Source organism: Parasteatoda tepidariorum, chromosome 3 (assembly GCF_043381705.1).
Source record: "Parasteatoda tepidariorum isolate YZ-2023 chromosome 3, CAS_Ptep_4.0, whole genome shotgun sequence".
NCBI classification, from domain to species: Eukaryota; Metazoa; Arthropoda; class Arachnida; order Araneae; family Theridiidae; genus Parasteatoda; species Parasteatoda tepidariorum.
Genome location: NC_092206.1, coordinates 91,206,604 through 91,221,992, shown reverse-complemented (window position 1 = coordinate 91,221,992; position 15,389 = coordinate 91,206,604). Strand labels below are relative to the sequence as shown.

Below are 15,389 nucleotides of genomic sequence, written 5' to 3'. Positions count from 1 at the left end.
ATCGGTTGAATAGTTCCTGAGAAATCGAATTTTAAATATACGACTTTTTGAAAATTTGATTTTTCAGGAACTATTCGACCGATTTCAATTAAATTTTGTATTTTGCTATGCAAAATTATTTACTTCGAAATGATGTAAAAAATTGAATACCTTTAAGCTTCATTATTTTCCCGCTATTATTAAATAAAATTATAAAAAATTATATGCATTTACTAAAATGTATTTTTTGCATGTAATTATCTTTGAAGAAACGAATTTTATAGTGTCATGAAAAAATTTGCTCATAAGAATTATGAAATTCCTATTATGTTAAATAATCTAATAGATTATGGATCCCGCATAGATTATCGCACCTAACTATTTTTTAGCTGATAGTATTATTCCTTATCATTTACTGGGTTGATGATAATCTAATGACTTTTGTTAGAGTTTAAAGATATGTTTCATTTCCGATTTCCAGGAAAATGACATTGTTAGACATTGCCTTATCTACCGTCTTTGTTTCCACTGCCGTTGTTTTAGTTTTCTCGTTAGGCTTAGTGAATGTGTGGAAAAAGAATAGGAAGCTTCCCCCCGGTCCATGGGGTCTTCCGTTTTTGGGATATTATCCTTTCATATCAGGAAAACTGTACAAGAATTTCACTCCATTAGCTAAGAAATATGGAGATGTGTTTAGTTTTAGAACTGTTGGAGGGAAATTGGTGGTAGTAATAAATGGACCAAAAAGCATAAAAGAAGTGTTCGTAAATAGATCTGACGAATTTAATGGGAGGCCACCAGATTGCAATGTTTTAGAATGGATTAGTAATGGTTTAGGTGAGTCGTTTTTTTCTTAAGTTTTAATTTACTCTAGTTTCTCTCTTAAGCAATATCCATTACACCATAGTAAAATAGAAAAAGTAGAGTACGCATGCGCCACTATTAATTTCAGCTTACAGCTGAGAATGCATCCTAGACGTCGCCATTAACGGCGTTAAAAATTTCATCAAAACGAATGAAATTGAAAAATAAAAACGTCTTAAAGACAAATAAAAAATATATGTTAGTAATTAGTTACAGTTTCTTTTCAAAAATCTCGTTATTTATTAGAAAAAGCAATTGCAAAACAACAAGTTGATCAAAGTAGAAATTTTTCAACCATGTCTTAATTTTTTAAAAAAAATGAAAAATAGTAACGGTTAATTGAAAAAAAGATAACAGTTAATTGAATTTTTAGCATACGTAATGTAATTTCTGAAATCCAAATGTAACTAAGACACTATTTCAAGCACCCTCATCCCCCACCCCAAAAAAAATATCAAAATTTGATTCGTTTCAAGATTATAATTCGAAGAGCAGTTTGTTTTTAAGCAGACACAAATTTAATAATTGCTCAATCCGGAGTGAAACTGCAACATAAGTACATAAAGAATTATTGAAACAGTGCTTAATAACTGTTTCCCCCCCCTTCTTTTTTAACAGTGCATTCATAATTCGAAAACTTCAAGTTTTTTCGGACATAAATAGTGTATCGGCAGTAAAATATTTGAATCGCCAAACAAAAACAAAGATAAGTTGTTTGCTCATGGCTGGATGTGTTATTTTTATCGCAATTATTAAAATTCTAATGGTTGTACAACTTTTTTTTCCTTTACACAATGATGGCGAGCTCCAGAAATTTCTGTATTACAATTTCTGTGGAGTATCAAAAGGTGCTTCACATTTCTGAACTTGACAGTAGCATGTCATATTATTAAATTAATACCATCAAAAATAACCTAACTTATTATTTGGAAGAGAAAATTACAATTATGAACAATAATGACTACATATTTTCCTTAAATTTTAATGCAGGGCTATGAGCAATTGTGCTAACAATAGTTCAATATTTATTTTTAAGAAATGGTAACACTAATTTGTGATATGCCTAATCCATGAAACTGAAGCGGAAAAGTCAATATGTTTCGAAAGTTCGATAATAGACTCCCATTCTCAAAACTCACTAGACGTCTTGAGAATGGGCGCCTATTTTCAAGCGCTTAAAACATGTCGAATTTTTTGTAATTTTTGAAGCAAAATTTTACCCTAAAATCAAGTACTAAATTGTGAAATTGACAATGACTTACAATTGATAAGATCTTTGTGTCGCACAAGTAATGCTTTTCTTTTTGAATTTGAGTTTCCTGGATAATCTTTAATTCAGCTCCATGATTGTTAACTTAATTAGTTATTGTTGATGACATGATGATCTGTTAAAAATTATTTAGCATTTTCTATTAAGTATCATATTAAAATGTAAAATTTGACAATATATTAAATTTATGTAAGTAACGGATTATTTTGAGTCTTTTTCAATATAATGAATGTTTTAATAATGCATAATAAATTAGTATCGCTATATATTGTCAAAAATATCGATAATGTACGTTGTAATGCGTATACGTACGTCCCCTTAACTAATTATCATGTTTTTTTTTAAATTATTTTTTTAATAATGGATCCGAAGAAAAAGACTTTTTTTTTTCTAAAACATGTTTAATAATCATTCATAATTCTGAACATAGCAGAGTAATTATAAAAATTTAGCAACATATGAATTAAGGGATATAAAAAGTATGGTATTTGTATAAATGGTGACCTCCAACAAAAGAAATAATAGAGCTCAACAAAGGTTCACAAAGTCGCACATGGCCTTAAACTGAGGAACATGCATGTGTAGCATGATTTTCACCACATATGCTGTCATCCCTCACTCTTTTTCACGGGAGTGGGTTTTACTCTTTGGATAACGATATCATCGATACATATCGAGAGCCGTTATTTCTTCAGTATTTGTCGGCATTTATCGAATGTTGATATTTTTCGGTATTTATCGAGAGCCGACTATTATCGTTTGTTGATATTTTTAGATATTTTTAATCGTTGATATGTTTTGATGTATCGTGAGACATTGTTTTTAATATCAATATCAGAATATTTAATAAAATAACGATATTTAACGATGCATTGAACTATCACACAGCTTTAGTTTAATTATCATTGACATCGTCGATGTTTTAACTTCCAGTTAGGTTGCTTAATCCTTTCCTGTGCAGTGTAGCTAGTCTGACAACACTATTTTAGCAAATGCTATAAACCACTAGAAGTGTAACACTAATTACTTTAAAACGTTTTGCAACCATTATTCTTTAAACAACGAAGAACTAATGTACTGAGCTAACGTTTGCACTTGTTGATAACCTGCTTTGACTAAAATTTTCGTATTAAAAGTCACTCAGCGTGTTAACGAACAAACATTTCTTTATTTTCTAGGACTGATACAGGAAGAGGGTCAAGTATGGAAAGAACATCGACGATTTTTTCTGCATACTGTGAAGAATTATGGATTTGGGAAGATCGAGCTAGAAGAAGTTATACACGAGGAAATCAAGACACTCCTGGATGACATGAGGGCCACGAGAGGTGATCCAACGGATTTTGACATTCCCATGGCTTATGCGGTGAACAGCGTCATTTCACATGTGTTGTTTAGGAGGAAACATGACAAGGATTTCTTCCCGAAGCTAATAGACGCTTTTCATCATCTGCTAGAAATATTTTCCAGTCACCGTTTTTTGCTTGTGGGCTTTGTTTTTCGGTAAGAACACGAAACCAAATTATGTGTTTCTTTTTTTAGCACATAGTTTGTCAGGATTACATCGCTATATTAACATCGAGGATTATATTAACATACATTGCAATGTATACTAACACATTGCTGTATTAACATACTATCAGTTTTTTTTTTGCTTACAGCAGAAACAGAGCAGAACCAAACAGAGGAAACATTACAAAACAGAACCAAGAGCCGCGATGGCTCAGGGCATAGAGCGCTGGCCTTCCAATTAGGTGAACCGGGGTTCGATCCTGGCGATGGCTGGTCGAAACGAATTCCGCATCCGGCTTGCACCGACCACAGTGCTGACGTGAAATATCCTCAGCGGTAGACGGATCATGGGTTAGAGTCCCCTTGCCATCAGGTTAACCGTGGGAGGTTCTCGTGGTCTTCCTCTCCGTGCAACGCAAATGTGGACTAGTTCCATCAAAAAGTCCTCCACGAAGGCAAATTTCTCCCAATACTTGATCCAAGAGTTCCCTTGTCTTCTGGATTGGGTTCAAAATGACAAGGCCATGGTGCTGAACATTAGTAGTCGTAAACCCAAAAATTGGGTCGGCTGCTCAATGACGGTTATAAAATTATAAAATAAAGCTGAAACAAAGCAGAACAGTAGATCACTTTTTGGAATACTTTTACGAATTTATAGTATTTTTAATACCAAAGGAATTGGTCAACTTACACATCTTTCACGGTATAGCTAAGTGTACCTTAAAAGAATCCCTAAAATTAAAAAATAAATAAATGAAAATAAATAAATAAAAAAAACAGCGTATTGAAAATTCAAGCCATTAATCTACATCCCTTAAAGTGACAATGGACAAGCATAAATTATCATGATCTGCCAAGGGCTATAGCTAATAGAAGAGATACATCTACCTAAAGCTAATGGGAGAATGGAAATATTTACATCCCTATGGAATAAAAAAAGGAGAAAAAAGTGAACATCCAGAATAACTTTTGCTCTAATGATTGGATTTTCAGGTACTAAGACTCAGTCGTAATGGTTCGGGGGCTTTATCTGAAATACGTTTATTAATTAGTGCAGACGATATATATCGTTATATAACGATCTATAACGAGAAAAAAAAACGTACCTACTTACTCCGAATAAATTTACATTTATATTTTTCAGCGGATTTGGATTCTTGACCATCTAATTATGGGGAATAACCGCAATCTAGAAAATATAGTTCTAGCAGTTAGGTAAAGAGAAGTTCGGACATCTTTATGTTAGAGTCACTTTCTGCGTCTTTCTCTATATCTGGAAAATTTTAAACGAAATGAATTTTTTTGCACAAAATTATAGTTCATTTATCCAAATGCAATTATTTAAAATTTTTTATTTCATTATTATTTAAAACTTTTTATTTAATTATTATTAAAAATTTTTGAATTGTAAGGCATGCTTTAAAATGTAATTTAAAATTGCATTTGAATTACATACTGCGACTAATTGAATGTAATTGCATTTAAATTATGTAATTTAAATTACAGTTGAATTACAGAGTTGGAATTGTAATTTAAAATTACATTTCAAAGTATGTAATTTTAAATGACAAAATGTAAAATTTGAACGAAATCTGACTAGTAGTTTTTGAAATACCGAATTTTTTAAAAACCGTACATTTGAAATTTGATATATTGAGAACTATTCATCCGATTTTTTTCACATTTTTTATTTTGACATTTAAAATCACGTGTTTTAAAATGATGTATATAATATACCTTACAAATTAAAATTTTTTGACAATTATTAATAAAAAATTAAATTAATAAAAACAATAAATAATTATTTAAAATTGTTTTTGATATAGAATTATATTTGGATAAACAAATTTTTCTAATGTGTGCAAAAACCTTTCGATTCATTTAAAAACTTCTTGTGATATAGCAGAATCTGTAAAAAATGAAATTAATATTAAATTGTACAAAATTTCATTTGCGCTCTTACCTTAAGTATTGGGATCATGTTTTTCAGAGTGCAGCTACTTCCCCATATCTTGAAGGTCAAGAATCTGAATCCATCATCAACAACAAAATGCATGTTCTTAAGTTATCGCAAATACAAACATGAAGTCCTAGACTTTTTTAATTGATTACAAAAATCCTAAATATTCGATCCGAAATCCAGCATCAGAAGAAGAGCTCTTAGTCCGTGGGCTGAATCCATTTATTTTTTAAGTTCGTTCCGATGCTTAGGAGTAGGAGTCATTTTTTTTATCGTTTTTGTGACAAAATGATTAAAAACGTTTTAGTATTTTTCATTTTAAAAAGTTCTCCACAAATTATGAGGCCATAATTTAATAATAGAATTTATTTATCCTTTTTTTTCTGAACGCTTCTGTGCTCTCATCGAATCCATTTTTTTTTTTTTTTTACCTTTGCCAAGCCAATGAATCTTCTTATATTTGATAACAGCAATGTTTGTAATATAACGGTTACAGTTGCTACACTGACACTAATTTTCTTGATTTCATTTTAATAGTTTAAAACCCATCTTAATTTAAAAAAACATTCGAACATAGCTCAAATCTCTGTGCGGTTACCGCGAAGCGGCATTAACCGATTCCTCGGATATTTGAGACCTATACAATGGGAGGAATGTGTGAAATGGAAGTAGAATTGGGAGTATCAAGAAGTTGATGAAAATTTAAAAATTTTTTAAGGAGTGAAATTATTTATATTTTCTACAGAATTTAAATTTTAAATGATAAAATATAATTAAATAATTAGAAAAAGCAAAAAAATTATAGTAGATGAATTATCATATTTCCTGACATTAAAACTGCAAATGTCTAAACATTTTATAGCGTTTAGACGAGGTAGCTGCAATGGAACATTATAAGAATTAGAACATAGCTCATATCTCAGTGTTATACCGCAAAGAGACTGATTCGTCGGATTTTTGAGACATATAATGGAGGAATGTGTGTAAGTCAGTTGAGCATACAATAAAATCGATAGGAAATTAAACATAATTGAGATTAAACTAGATAAGCATGTAATGATATTTACAGGCGTCAGAATAATATTAACATTTACGCAGGTGTAATAGAATATTAAATAATACAAAAATATATGCAACTATTTGCATATTTACACGAGAGTGACAAAAATTTGTCAACGACAAAGAAAGGGTTATATAAGCGATTGACTTTGTTAAAATGATGACTTTGTAAAAATGACTTTGTTTGTCTGGGACTTTGTTAAAATGATGATCCAGGTATCCTGGTAACACCACTCGTTTCTGGGTTGCTCATCAGACTAAAATTACTAATTTATCGTCCCCACTTTTGCTACCCATTTGGGTTGCTCGCATACCGTGGTGCCGATGAATTGTCATGTTTTAAACTTAAGATAAAGTAGCATTTCATATGATGCTTTGAAATTTTGATATGAAGAGGTGGAAAAACCATTTAAAATGAAAAATACTAAACTAAAAATAATCGAAGTTTCGTTACCACTAGAAGATATTTTTTTACAACGCTGAGCAAGTTGGCATCTCTGTATAGATAATATACGTATAACTAAAAACATCGCTATTTGTTTCAATTTTGCTATCACTTTAAAAAAATTTATGATCATATCTGTCTGACTAATTTCTCCTGCATTTATTTAGATACATAGCTATTCAATTCTTTTCATGGTCTTCTGAAATACGGAGGGCTAGGACGTTTGCCAGGAAGGTATACAGGGATATAATCGATGATCACATTTATAACTACGATCCAAATCATCTTAAAGATTACGTGGACAGCTATTTACACCACATAGAGAAATTGAAACAAGAAGGAAAGCTGTTCAATAGCTCTTTTACAAGTAAGAATTAAATTAAATTTTTAGTCTTCCTTTTTAACCACATGTGCCATATCAAGCCTACGAGTTAAACACAAGCAGAGCACAACTCTTGCAAACAACGAATAAGATCGAAAAATCCACACTATAAGGGGGGGGGATTGAACGTATTCGAACCAGGAACAACACCGAACTGAACCCTGAACTTATTAGCTCTTGCCTTCTTGTCAAAAATGCGTCGGATCAGAGATTCTCCGTAGACCTTTATTCAGACAACTGCTTAAGTAGCTGCATGCACCACTCATGACTCTATATAAGCAATCTATTGATACAATACCAATGCCAATCCTTCTTGCCCTCTTGGTGAAAAGTAAGATCAGAGACGTCTCTTCGGACTCCTTTATGCAGAACACTGCTTAGGTAGCTATATGGACCACTCAAAATCCTATATAAGCAATTTATTGACACGACATCAATACCAATCCTTCTCGCCTTAAAATGTGTTAGATCAGAGATTCTCCGAAGACCTTTATGCATACAACTGCTTAGGTAGCTTTATGGACCACTCAAGATCATATATAAGCAATCTAAGTCAGTTGACAAGACACCTATGCCAATCCTTCTTGTCTTCTTGGCGAAACTGTGTCAGATCAGAGATTCTCGGAAGACCTTTATGCATACAACTGCTTAGGTAGCTTTATGGACCACTCAAGATCATATATAAGCAATCTAAGTCTGTTGACAAGACACCTATGCCAATCCTTCTTGTATTCTTGGCGAAACTGTGCCAGATCAGAGATTCTCGGAAGACCTTTATGCATACAACTGCTTAGGTAGCTATATGAGTCCCTCAAGATCCTCTATAAACAATCGATTGACATGACATCAATAATAATCCTTCTTGTCTTCTTGGCGAAAATGTGTCATATCAAAGATCCTCCGAATACCTTTATGTATACAATTGCTTAGGTAACTATATGAACCACTCAAGATCTTCTATAAACAATCGATTGACATGACACCAATACCAAACCTTCTTGCCTTCCTGGCGAAAATGTGCCAGATCAGAGATTCTCCGAAGATCTTTATGCAGACAACTGCTTAGGTAGCTACAAGAACGACTCAAGATCCTTATATAACAATCTATTAATATCACACCAATGCCAGTCCTTTTCATGATTTGGTTGATTTTAAAAAAAGATATATCATAATTTCCAATAATTAAATTTTAGCATACCACAATGCTTAAAGCGTTCAAAAAAGTTGTTAAACAAGTAGGGTTGGTAGTTTTTATTTTGATAACTTTTGAAAAATTTAGCATAATTATAATTTTGAGGTATTTAGAATAAAAATGGATGAAATCCACATAATAAATCCTTTAGTATATTAAGACATTTTGGTTTCAAAGTCCTGATTCCCATTTCTTGGAAAATACGTATCATTAACATTCTCGAACACAAAGTTGTTGTTTTCTTATACTTATTGAGCTTTTTTTTGCAATAAATGTTAGCTTTGAACACTCTAAACATTTGATCCGAAAGTATAGAAGGTGTCCGAAAAATACTGAAATGGATCTAAGGTATAAAACAATTACGAAATATTTTCAAAAGATGCATTTAGTGATAGCAAATATGATTTCCCTTAACTCACCCCTACGTGTGGGGGCGACTTCGAAATAATAAATAGGAACGCATTTTTCTACTGCAGATTCTCCGAAATTTTTTTTACATTTTAACTAGCAGGTTGTTATATTTTAGTTCATGGATGGCAGTGCAACTGTAAAATCAAAATGAGGTAAAAATGGCTCACAATGGAGTTTTCTCGAAATACATGTCGGACCAAAAATATTAAAATTATATTGTGAAATGTTTTGGAAAACAAAACTGGCACAAAATTTGACACTCACTTCTTGAATATCTCTCCAGTTAAGGAATGTGGTGGAGTTGAGTTTGGTGTCGATAAGCGCATTTCTCGAGATTCTCCATTTAGAACAATTTTGGGCTATCTGTAAACTAAAAGGCTTGCTAGTCGAATTGTGATAATTTTTTCTGGCGAATCAAAACCTGCAATAAGAAAAGGGGGTTCTATTTATGATTTTAATGTGAACCAGCCCTAACTTCAGAGGGTGTGAGTTTGGGGGTCAAATTGAATATCATTGAATGTATATTTTAAAAATGTTTTATCTGTGTATTTTAAGATTTTTGACATGTTGCAATTTCTCGAGATATTTGACCCTTTTCAAACTTTTTGGAAACGCTCTCTGAATTATATGTTTTCCGATAGTGTCATATACCCTTTAAATGTAATTTTATAAAACAGGAAATAGATGTTAAATGCTTTCAGTATTTAAAATATTTGAGAAAAATGTTCCACTTTTTTTAAATGCATGTGTTGGTAAACCATTTCTAATCAAAGCTATTATACCAAGAATTATATGTAATTGAATGACTTTCAATATCAATGGTAAAAATCTTTTATAAAAAGCATATATAACACCATTCTATTGCAGGGGATAGATTGATAGCAATCTCAATGAATATGACAATGGAAGGTACCGAAACTGTCTCAGCTGCTATTCTCTGTCTTCTTATGAGAGCCAGTGGTCAGCCAGAAGAACAGAAGCTTGTACAAAAAGAGCTGGATGCTGTGGTTGGAAGAGACAGGTTGCCATCGTGGCAGGACAGGCAGAACTTACCATACTTTGAGGCTTTCATTCAAGAATTGAACAGAACAGGACAATCTTTTTACACCACTGCACAGTACAGTAACTACGGTAAGATTCGAACCGAAAATATGAAAATATCTACTCATTTTCCAATTTACTGGTGCTGCCCAAACTGATACGGAAATTTCCCTCAATGCACAATGAAGGAAACTAATTTGCTGCGGCCAGCTTTAAAATAAATAAATAAGTTATTTTCAAATTTACCGACCGAGTGTTTCTCATTGGGACAATAAGCTGGCATAGAAATATTTCTCCAATACGCAACTATCTTAAAGGAAAGAAAACAAATTTTTTTCATCGAGAGTAACTAGTAGAAATCGTCATCTTTTGCCGAAAACGGTGTCACGGTGTTTTATCATCATTACAAAAAAGTAGTAGAACAATTGTGATAGCTTTTTTTAGGGGGGGGGGATAAATAAGCTGGCTTGTTTAGGCATGTTAAGGGTTTAAAAGACATCTATTTTACTCATAAAATTAATAAAAGGGACATTTTTAAAAGAAAGTAAAGGAAAAAATTAAATTTTTATTTAAGTTTTCGACGCAAATCAGCTAACAACGACTCACAAAAGGAAGCAAAAATGACTAACAAAAGAAAGTAATGTAAGTTCTAAATCATTTTTTCTTCAAAAACTATAAGAATGCATCGTATTCTCCTTTATAATTACTCAGCCATTTACACCAGTCATTTTATGCATTTATTGATTGCTTTGGACATTTACATTGATTTTAATATCCTTAGACTTGAACCTATTTTGAATGACAGCACTGTTACAGCTGACTTGTGTTAAGAAATGTAGTAGTAAATTAGCTTAAATTGAAATCTCCCCACTAGAGGGCTGATATTCTGTGCAGCAGAATAAGTCTACTATTGACCACCAAATACTAAGCATCAGCTTGTATTGTAATGTTAAACTTTTATATAATCTGAAGGGTTCTACCCTTAAAATATGGAACTTGTTTTGTTTAAATAAATATTTGTTTTTGTTTTCGATATTGATTGCCCTTGCCCTTTTTGTTTAACTTGTTCTGCTGCTACTTAAGCTGTCCTGTTATCATCTATTGATTTGTATAACAGAAAGTGGCCTGTTATTTCTACTGATATATTGGAACAGATACCTAGAAACTATTACTCATCATAATGAATTACCTGGACTTGCACCCGACATCTGACACACTTTGAAGAATTTGATGAATATTATTTGATTGTTTTATTTTATTGCTTTCCTTCGTTGATCACCAGTACTGTCATTTGCCCAAAATTATACTGCATTTTTAGTTTTTCATGTTCTTACTATTTATGCTGTTATCAACAAATACTTAACGTAATATTTAAACTTTAATCTCCGTATACCCCCTTGTGGGGAGTCGGGGTTCTACTTATCTTATAATTACTCTCACAAATTAACCATAGCTCACAATCAAGTTTCTTTCTTTTTCACAGATTCTTTCCCGGGATAAAATATCTCAGACCTTTTCTTCATTTTTTTGCATTTAAGATTAAATATTTTTGATATATATATTCTAGAGGATACAACTGTCAACGGATATCTCATTCCCAAGCGAAGTATCATCTATGCCAATCTATGGACGATCAACAATGATCCAGTCACATTTCCGGAACCAGAAAAGTTTGATGTGGGTCGATTTCTCGGAAAGGATGGCAAGAAAATAAAAAAAGAAGGACCCTATCCCTTCGGAATCGGTAAACATATTTCATGTTTAACGACTTCAACCACCCTTAGTAAATTATAGTTATATATATGTAATCGACAGATCTCGAAATCCAACATTGCATGCAATGCCGAAAATTGTACAGTCGAAATATGAAATGATTAAACATTTCACACATTATTTAGACACTGTATCGAATGACAGTATGATGCATGATTATTTTATACTTTTAATTAGCATGATTTTTATTTATTAATACTGGTTGAGAGTATTTTTTTGGTGCAATAAGTAGGTTCATATTTTCCTTTGTTTTCGTTATCAAGACAAATTTTTAGTTATCAATATGTAATATTCATAATAACCCTGAAAAGATAATGGGATATTTACAAGTGACGTAGAGTGGGTAGCTTGATCCTGATGGGTTGTTGAAACGTGGCATTTGTCTACGTTAGCAACTGCTACTTCCATTCTATTTCGAGTAAGCCAAGCCACAAGCATCAATTCTTTTAAGTGACACATTCTATACTCTTTGATAAAAATTCCTTCACAAAGATTTCAATTCTTTCACTATATATATTTCTGACTTACCACAAACACGGCCACAAAGTCATGTAACTCATAAATAAATCTTATACTATAATACGAGGAATGGTTGCCAAGTCGAAAATCGCCCCAGAANAAGAAATATCATCGGTTTTATTGATACATACGTACGTATTAGCGTTTTATATAATATAGATAGATATGCAATCGACAGTTCTGGACATCCAGCATTGTATGCAATGCCGAAAATGGTACAGTCGAAATATGAAATGATTAAACATTTCACACATTATTTAGACACTGTATCGAATGACAGTATGATGCATGATTATTTTATACTTTTAATCAGCGTGATTTTTATTTATTAATACTGGTTATGAGTATTTTCTTGGTGCAATAAGTAGGTTCATATTTTCCTTTGTTTTCGTTATCAAAGACAAATTTTTAGATATCAATATGTAATATTCATAATAAACCTGAAAAGATAATGGGATACTTGCAAGTGACGTAGAGTGGGTAGCTCTATCCTGATGGGTAGTTGAAACGTGGCATTTGTCTACGTTAGCAACTGCTATTTCCATTCTATTTCGAGTAAGCCAAGCCATCAACATCAATTCTTTTAAGTGACACATTCTATATTCTTTCATAAAATTTCAATTTTCTCACTATATATTTCTGACTTACCACAAACACGGCCACAAAGCCACGTAACTCATAAGCAAATTAATTATGTATTGAAGTTGCCAGGTAAACAAAACAAGATATATCACGTTTACAATAAAATACATAAACAAATAATGAATCTAAGTTAAGTAAGAGGCATAGACGAGGAAAAATTATATTGCAACACATTAGAAATGCGATACGGCTCTATATTTAATTAACTTATAGTTAATTAACATTCTAACTTATAGGAAGAAACTTAGCTCAACTTTAACCCGCCATTTTGCTTATAAACTATCAGATGGCGTTAACGTCATTGATCGTATATATGGGTATTACTGGTCCTCGTCTTCTTGAAGTGCAAGTACCCAATTGCCCAGTATTCCCTCCATTGCACAAAGTTTTATAAATTACGGCAATTTCCCTTCACTGATGGCTTTTAAAGGTTAAGGGCCATTAGCCTGTATTCCTGACATTTATTGTTTTTTTTTCAAGGTTTAAAGGCCATTTTTTGAGATTCCTGCCGACTCCTTATAGGTTTATCCTTATCGGATATTATTAACAATTATCACAGAACATGGGTAAAATAAAATGTGTGTTACATAGAATAATGCATAAAAATTGTTGTATTGAATAAAAAAATATTTTCATTGAGTCGTCAGTTCAATAATATTTTTCAAAAAGGAAACAAAGAAAAATGCTCGCTGTTTTTTCCTTCCGGATTCTCACATTTTCCATTTTATTTCATAACCGTCGTTGAGCAGCAGACTCAATTTTGGGTTTACGTCTACCCATGTTCAACTCCGTAGACATGTAATATTGAACCCAATCCAGTAGACAAGATAATAAGTATCAAGTATCGGGAGAAATTGGCCTTTATGGAGGACTTTTTAATGGAACTAACCCATAGTTGCGTTACATGGAGAAAAAAAGCATCGAAAACCTCCCGTGGTTAGCCTGACGGCAAGGGGACTCTAACCCATGATCCGTCCACCACTGAGGATATTTTATGTCAGCACTGCGGTTGGTGTGAGTAATCTGCTGAATTCGTATCGATCAGACACTTGCAAAGTACCAGCCAACTTTGAGAAAAAGAGTGGCTTATCTTTACATTGCTCAAAACCCACATATAACTCTCTATCTGTTAAAAAATATCCACCTTAAAGAAGCAAATCTGCATCTGGAGTTTTTTTTTCTTTCACGGTTCGGTCTGCGTTTCTTATATCATATGACTGGAAACAAGAACTCTGAACTGTTTGTGGTCCCCTCCCATTTCCAACCGGCAAATTTTCGGCCTGAGACCCAGCAGGAGAACTGCTACATTTACCTACCGAAACGTGCGGAACCATGGTTTGAAGAAATGGGTATTCGATAACTGAAGAGGCCTTTTCAGGTGCCCAATCCAAATCTAAACCCTCCAATAATTTACTTCGAACCCCCACACTGGTACGAATTACAATCTCATATTACGAGGACAAATTGATCTTCTTCACTGCCAGCAAACTCACATCTGCAGGAATCGGTTTTCCTTTGACACATATTAAAAACCGATGGAAAGTTTCCCCAGATGTGTGTGCAGGCTGTCATAGAATACCCTCTGCAGAGGATCAAAATTATGATGGCATGTCTTTGGTTCATCCTCAGGGATGTTTCCCAGACCTTCGCTAATAGCCAATAGTGCGACGTAAATGAACTACAACAACAGCAGGCTGTCATAGATGCCAAACGGATACTCTATAGTTCGAAATACATTCGTAATACACTCGTTAGTAAAAGGGCATTCTTGTTCGTAACAAACTGGGTGTTTTGATATATTTTGGACAGATAGTGTATAATCTAAACGATTTGATAGACAACTTCCTTATCTTGATTTATTGAGTATAATCTCGTTTTCTTACTGTTTCAGGGAAAAGAGATTGTCCAGGTCAGTCCTTAGCACAAATGGAAGCATTCCTTATATTGGCGGCTATTTTTCAGAATTTTACTCTTCGTCCTGGAAATGGAAATACAACCTTCAGGGCTATTGCAAGAAGTGACCCAAAGACTGAATAAATTATTTTAAGAATTTTTCATTATGTGTAATGGACTCATTTTCTTTCAAAACTGATTACAAAATCATTCAATATTTAAATCATTATTCAGGACTCATTCATAAGCATTTAATAACATTTCCTTTTTGTTATTGCTATTTAAATCGAATAGTTGGAAAAGTGAAAGTTTAATACCTTTCATTTGTGAAATTGGAACAAAATCATTTTTAATTTTTAAATTATTATTATGTTTCTTTTATTGGCAAAAGTAAGAAGTTACTTGCAATAGTTATATTTAGAAGGAAAAAAAATAGGTATTGTAAAA

The 15,389-nt window shown here is 32.6% G+C and overlaps 1 protein-coding gene across 1 annotated transcript; it reads left to right on the top strand.

Moving 5' to 3' along the window:
* The first annotated feature begins 406 nt into the window (after positions 1–406).
* LOC107437737 (cytochrome P450 18a1) lies at positions 407–15,106 on the top strand. Its single transcript, XM_016049832.4, has 6 exons — positions 407–816; positions 3,292–3,616; positions 7,257–7,456; positions 9,942–10,205; positions 11,683–11,859; positions 14,941–15,106. The coding sequence occupies exons 1-6, from the start codon at positions 465–467 to the stop codon at positions 15,084–15,086; spliced, it is 1,464 nt and encodes a 487-aa protein (XP_015905318.1). The 5' UTR covers positions 407–464; the 3' UTR covers positions 15,087–15,106.
* Positions 15,107–15,389: the final 283 nt, after the last annotated feature.

Bases quoted from the DNA above. Each gene is read 5' to 3' on its own strand.
- LOC107437737 (XM_016049832.4), top strand. From the start codon at position 465: ATGACATTGTTAGACATTGCCTTATCTACCGTCTTTGTTTCCACTGCC. The intron at 3,617-7,256 runs GTAAGAACACGA...GCATTTATTTAG, and splicing joins CTTGTGGGCTTTGTTTTTCG to ATACATAGCTATTCAATTCT. The intron at 11,860-14,940 runs GTAAACATATTT...TTACTGTTTCAG, and splicing joins ACCCTATCCCTTCGGAATCG to GGAAAAGAGATTGTCCAGGT.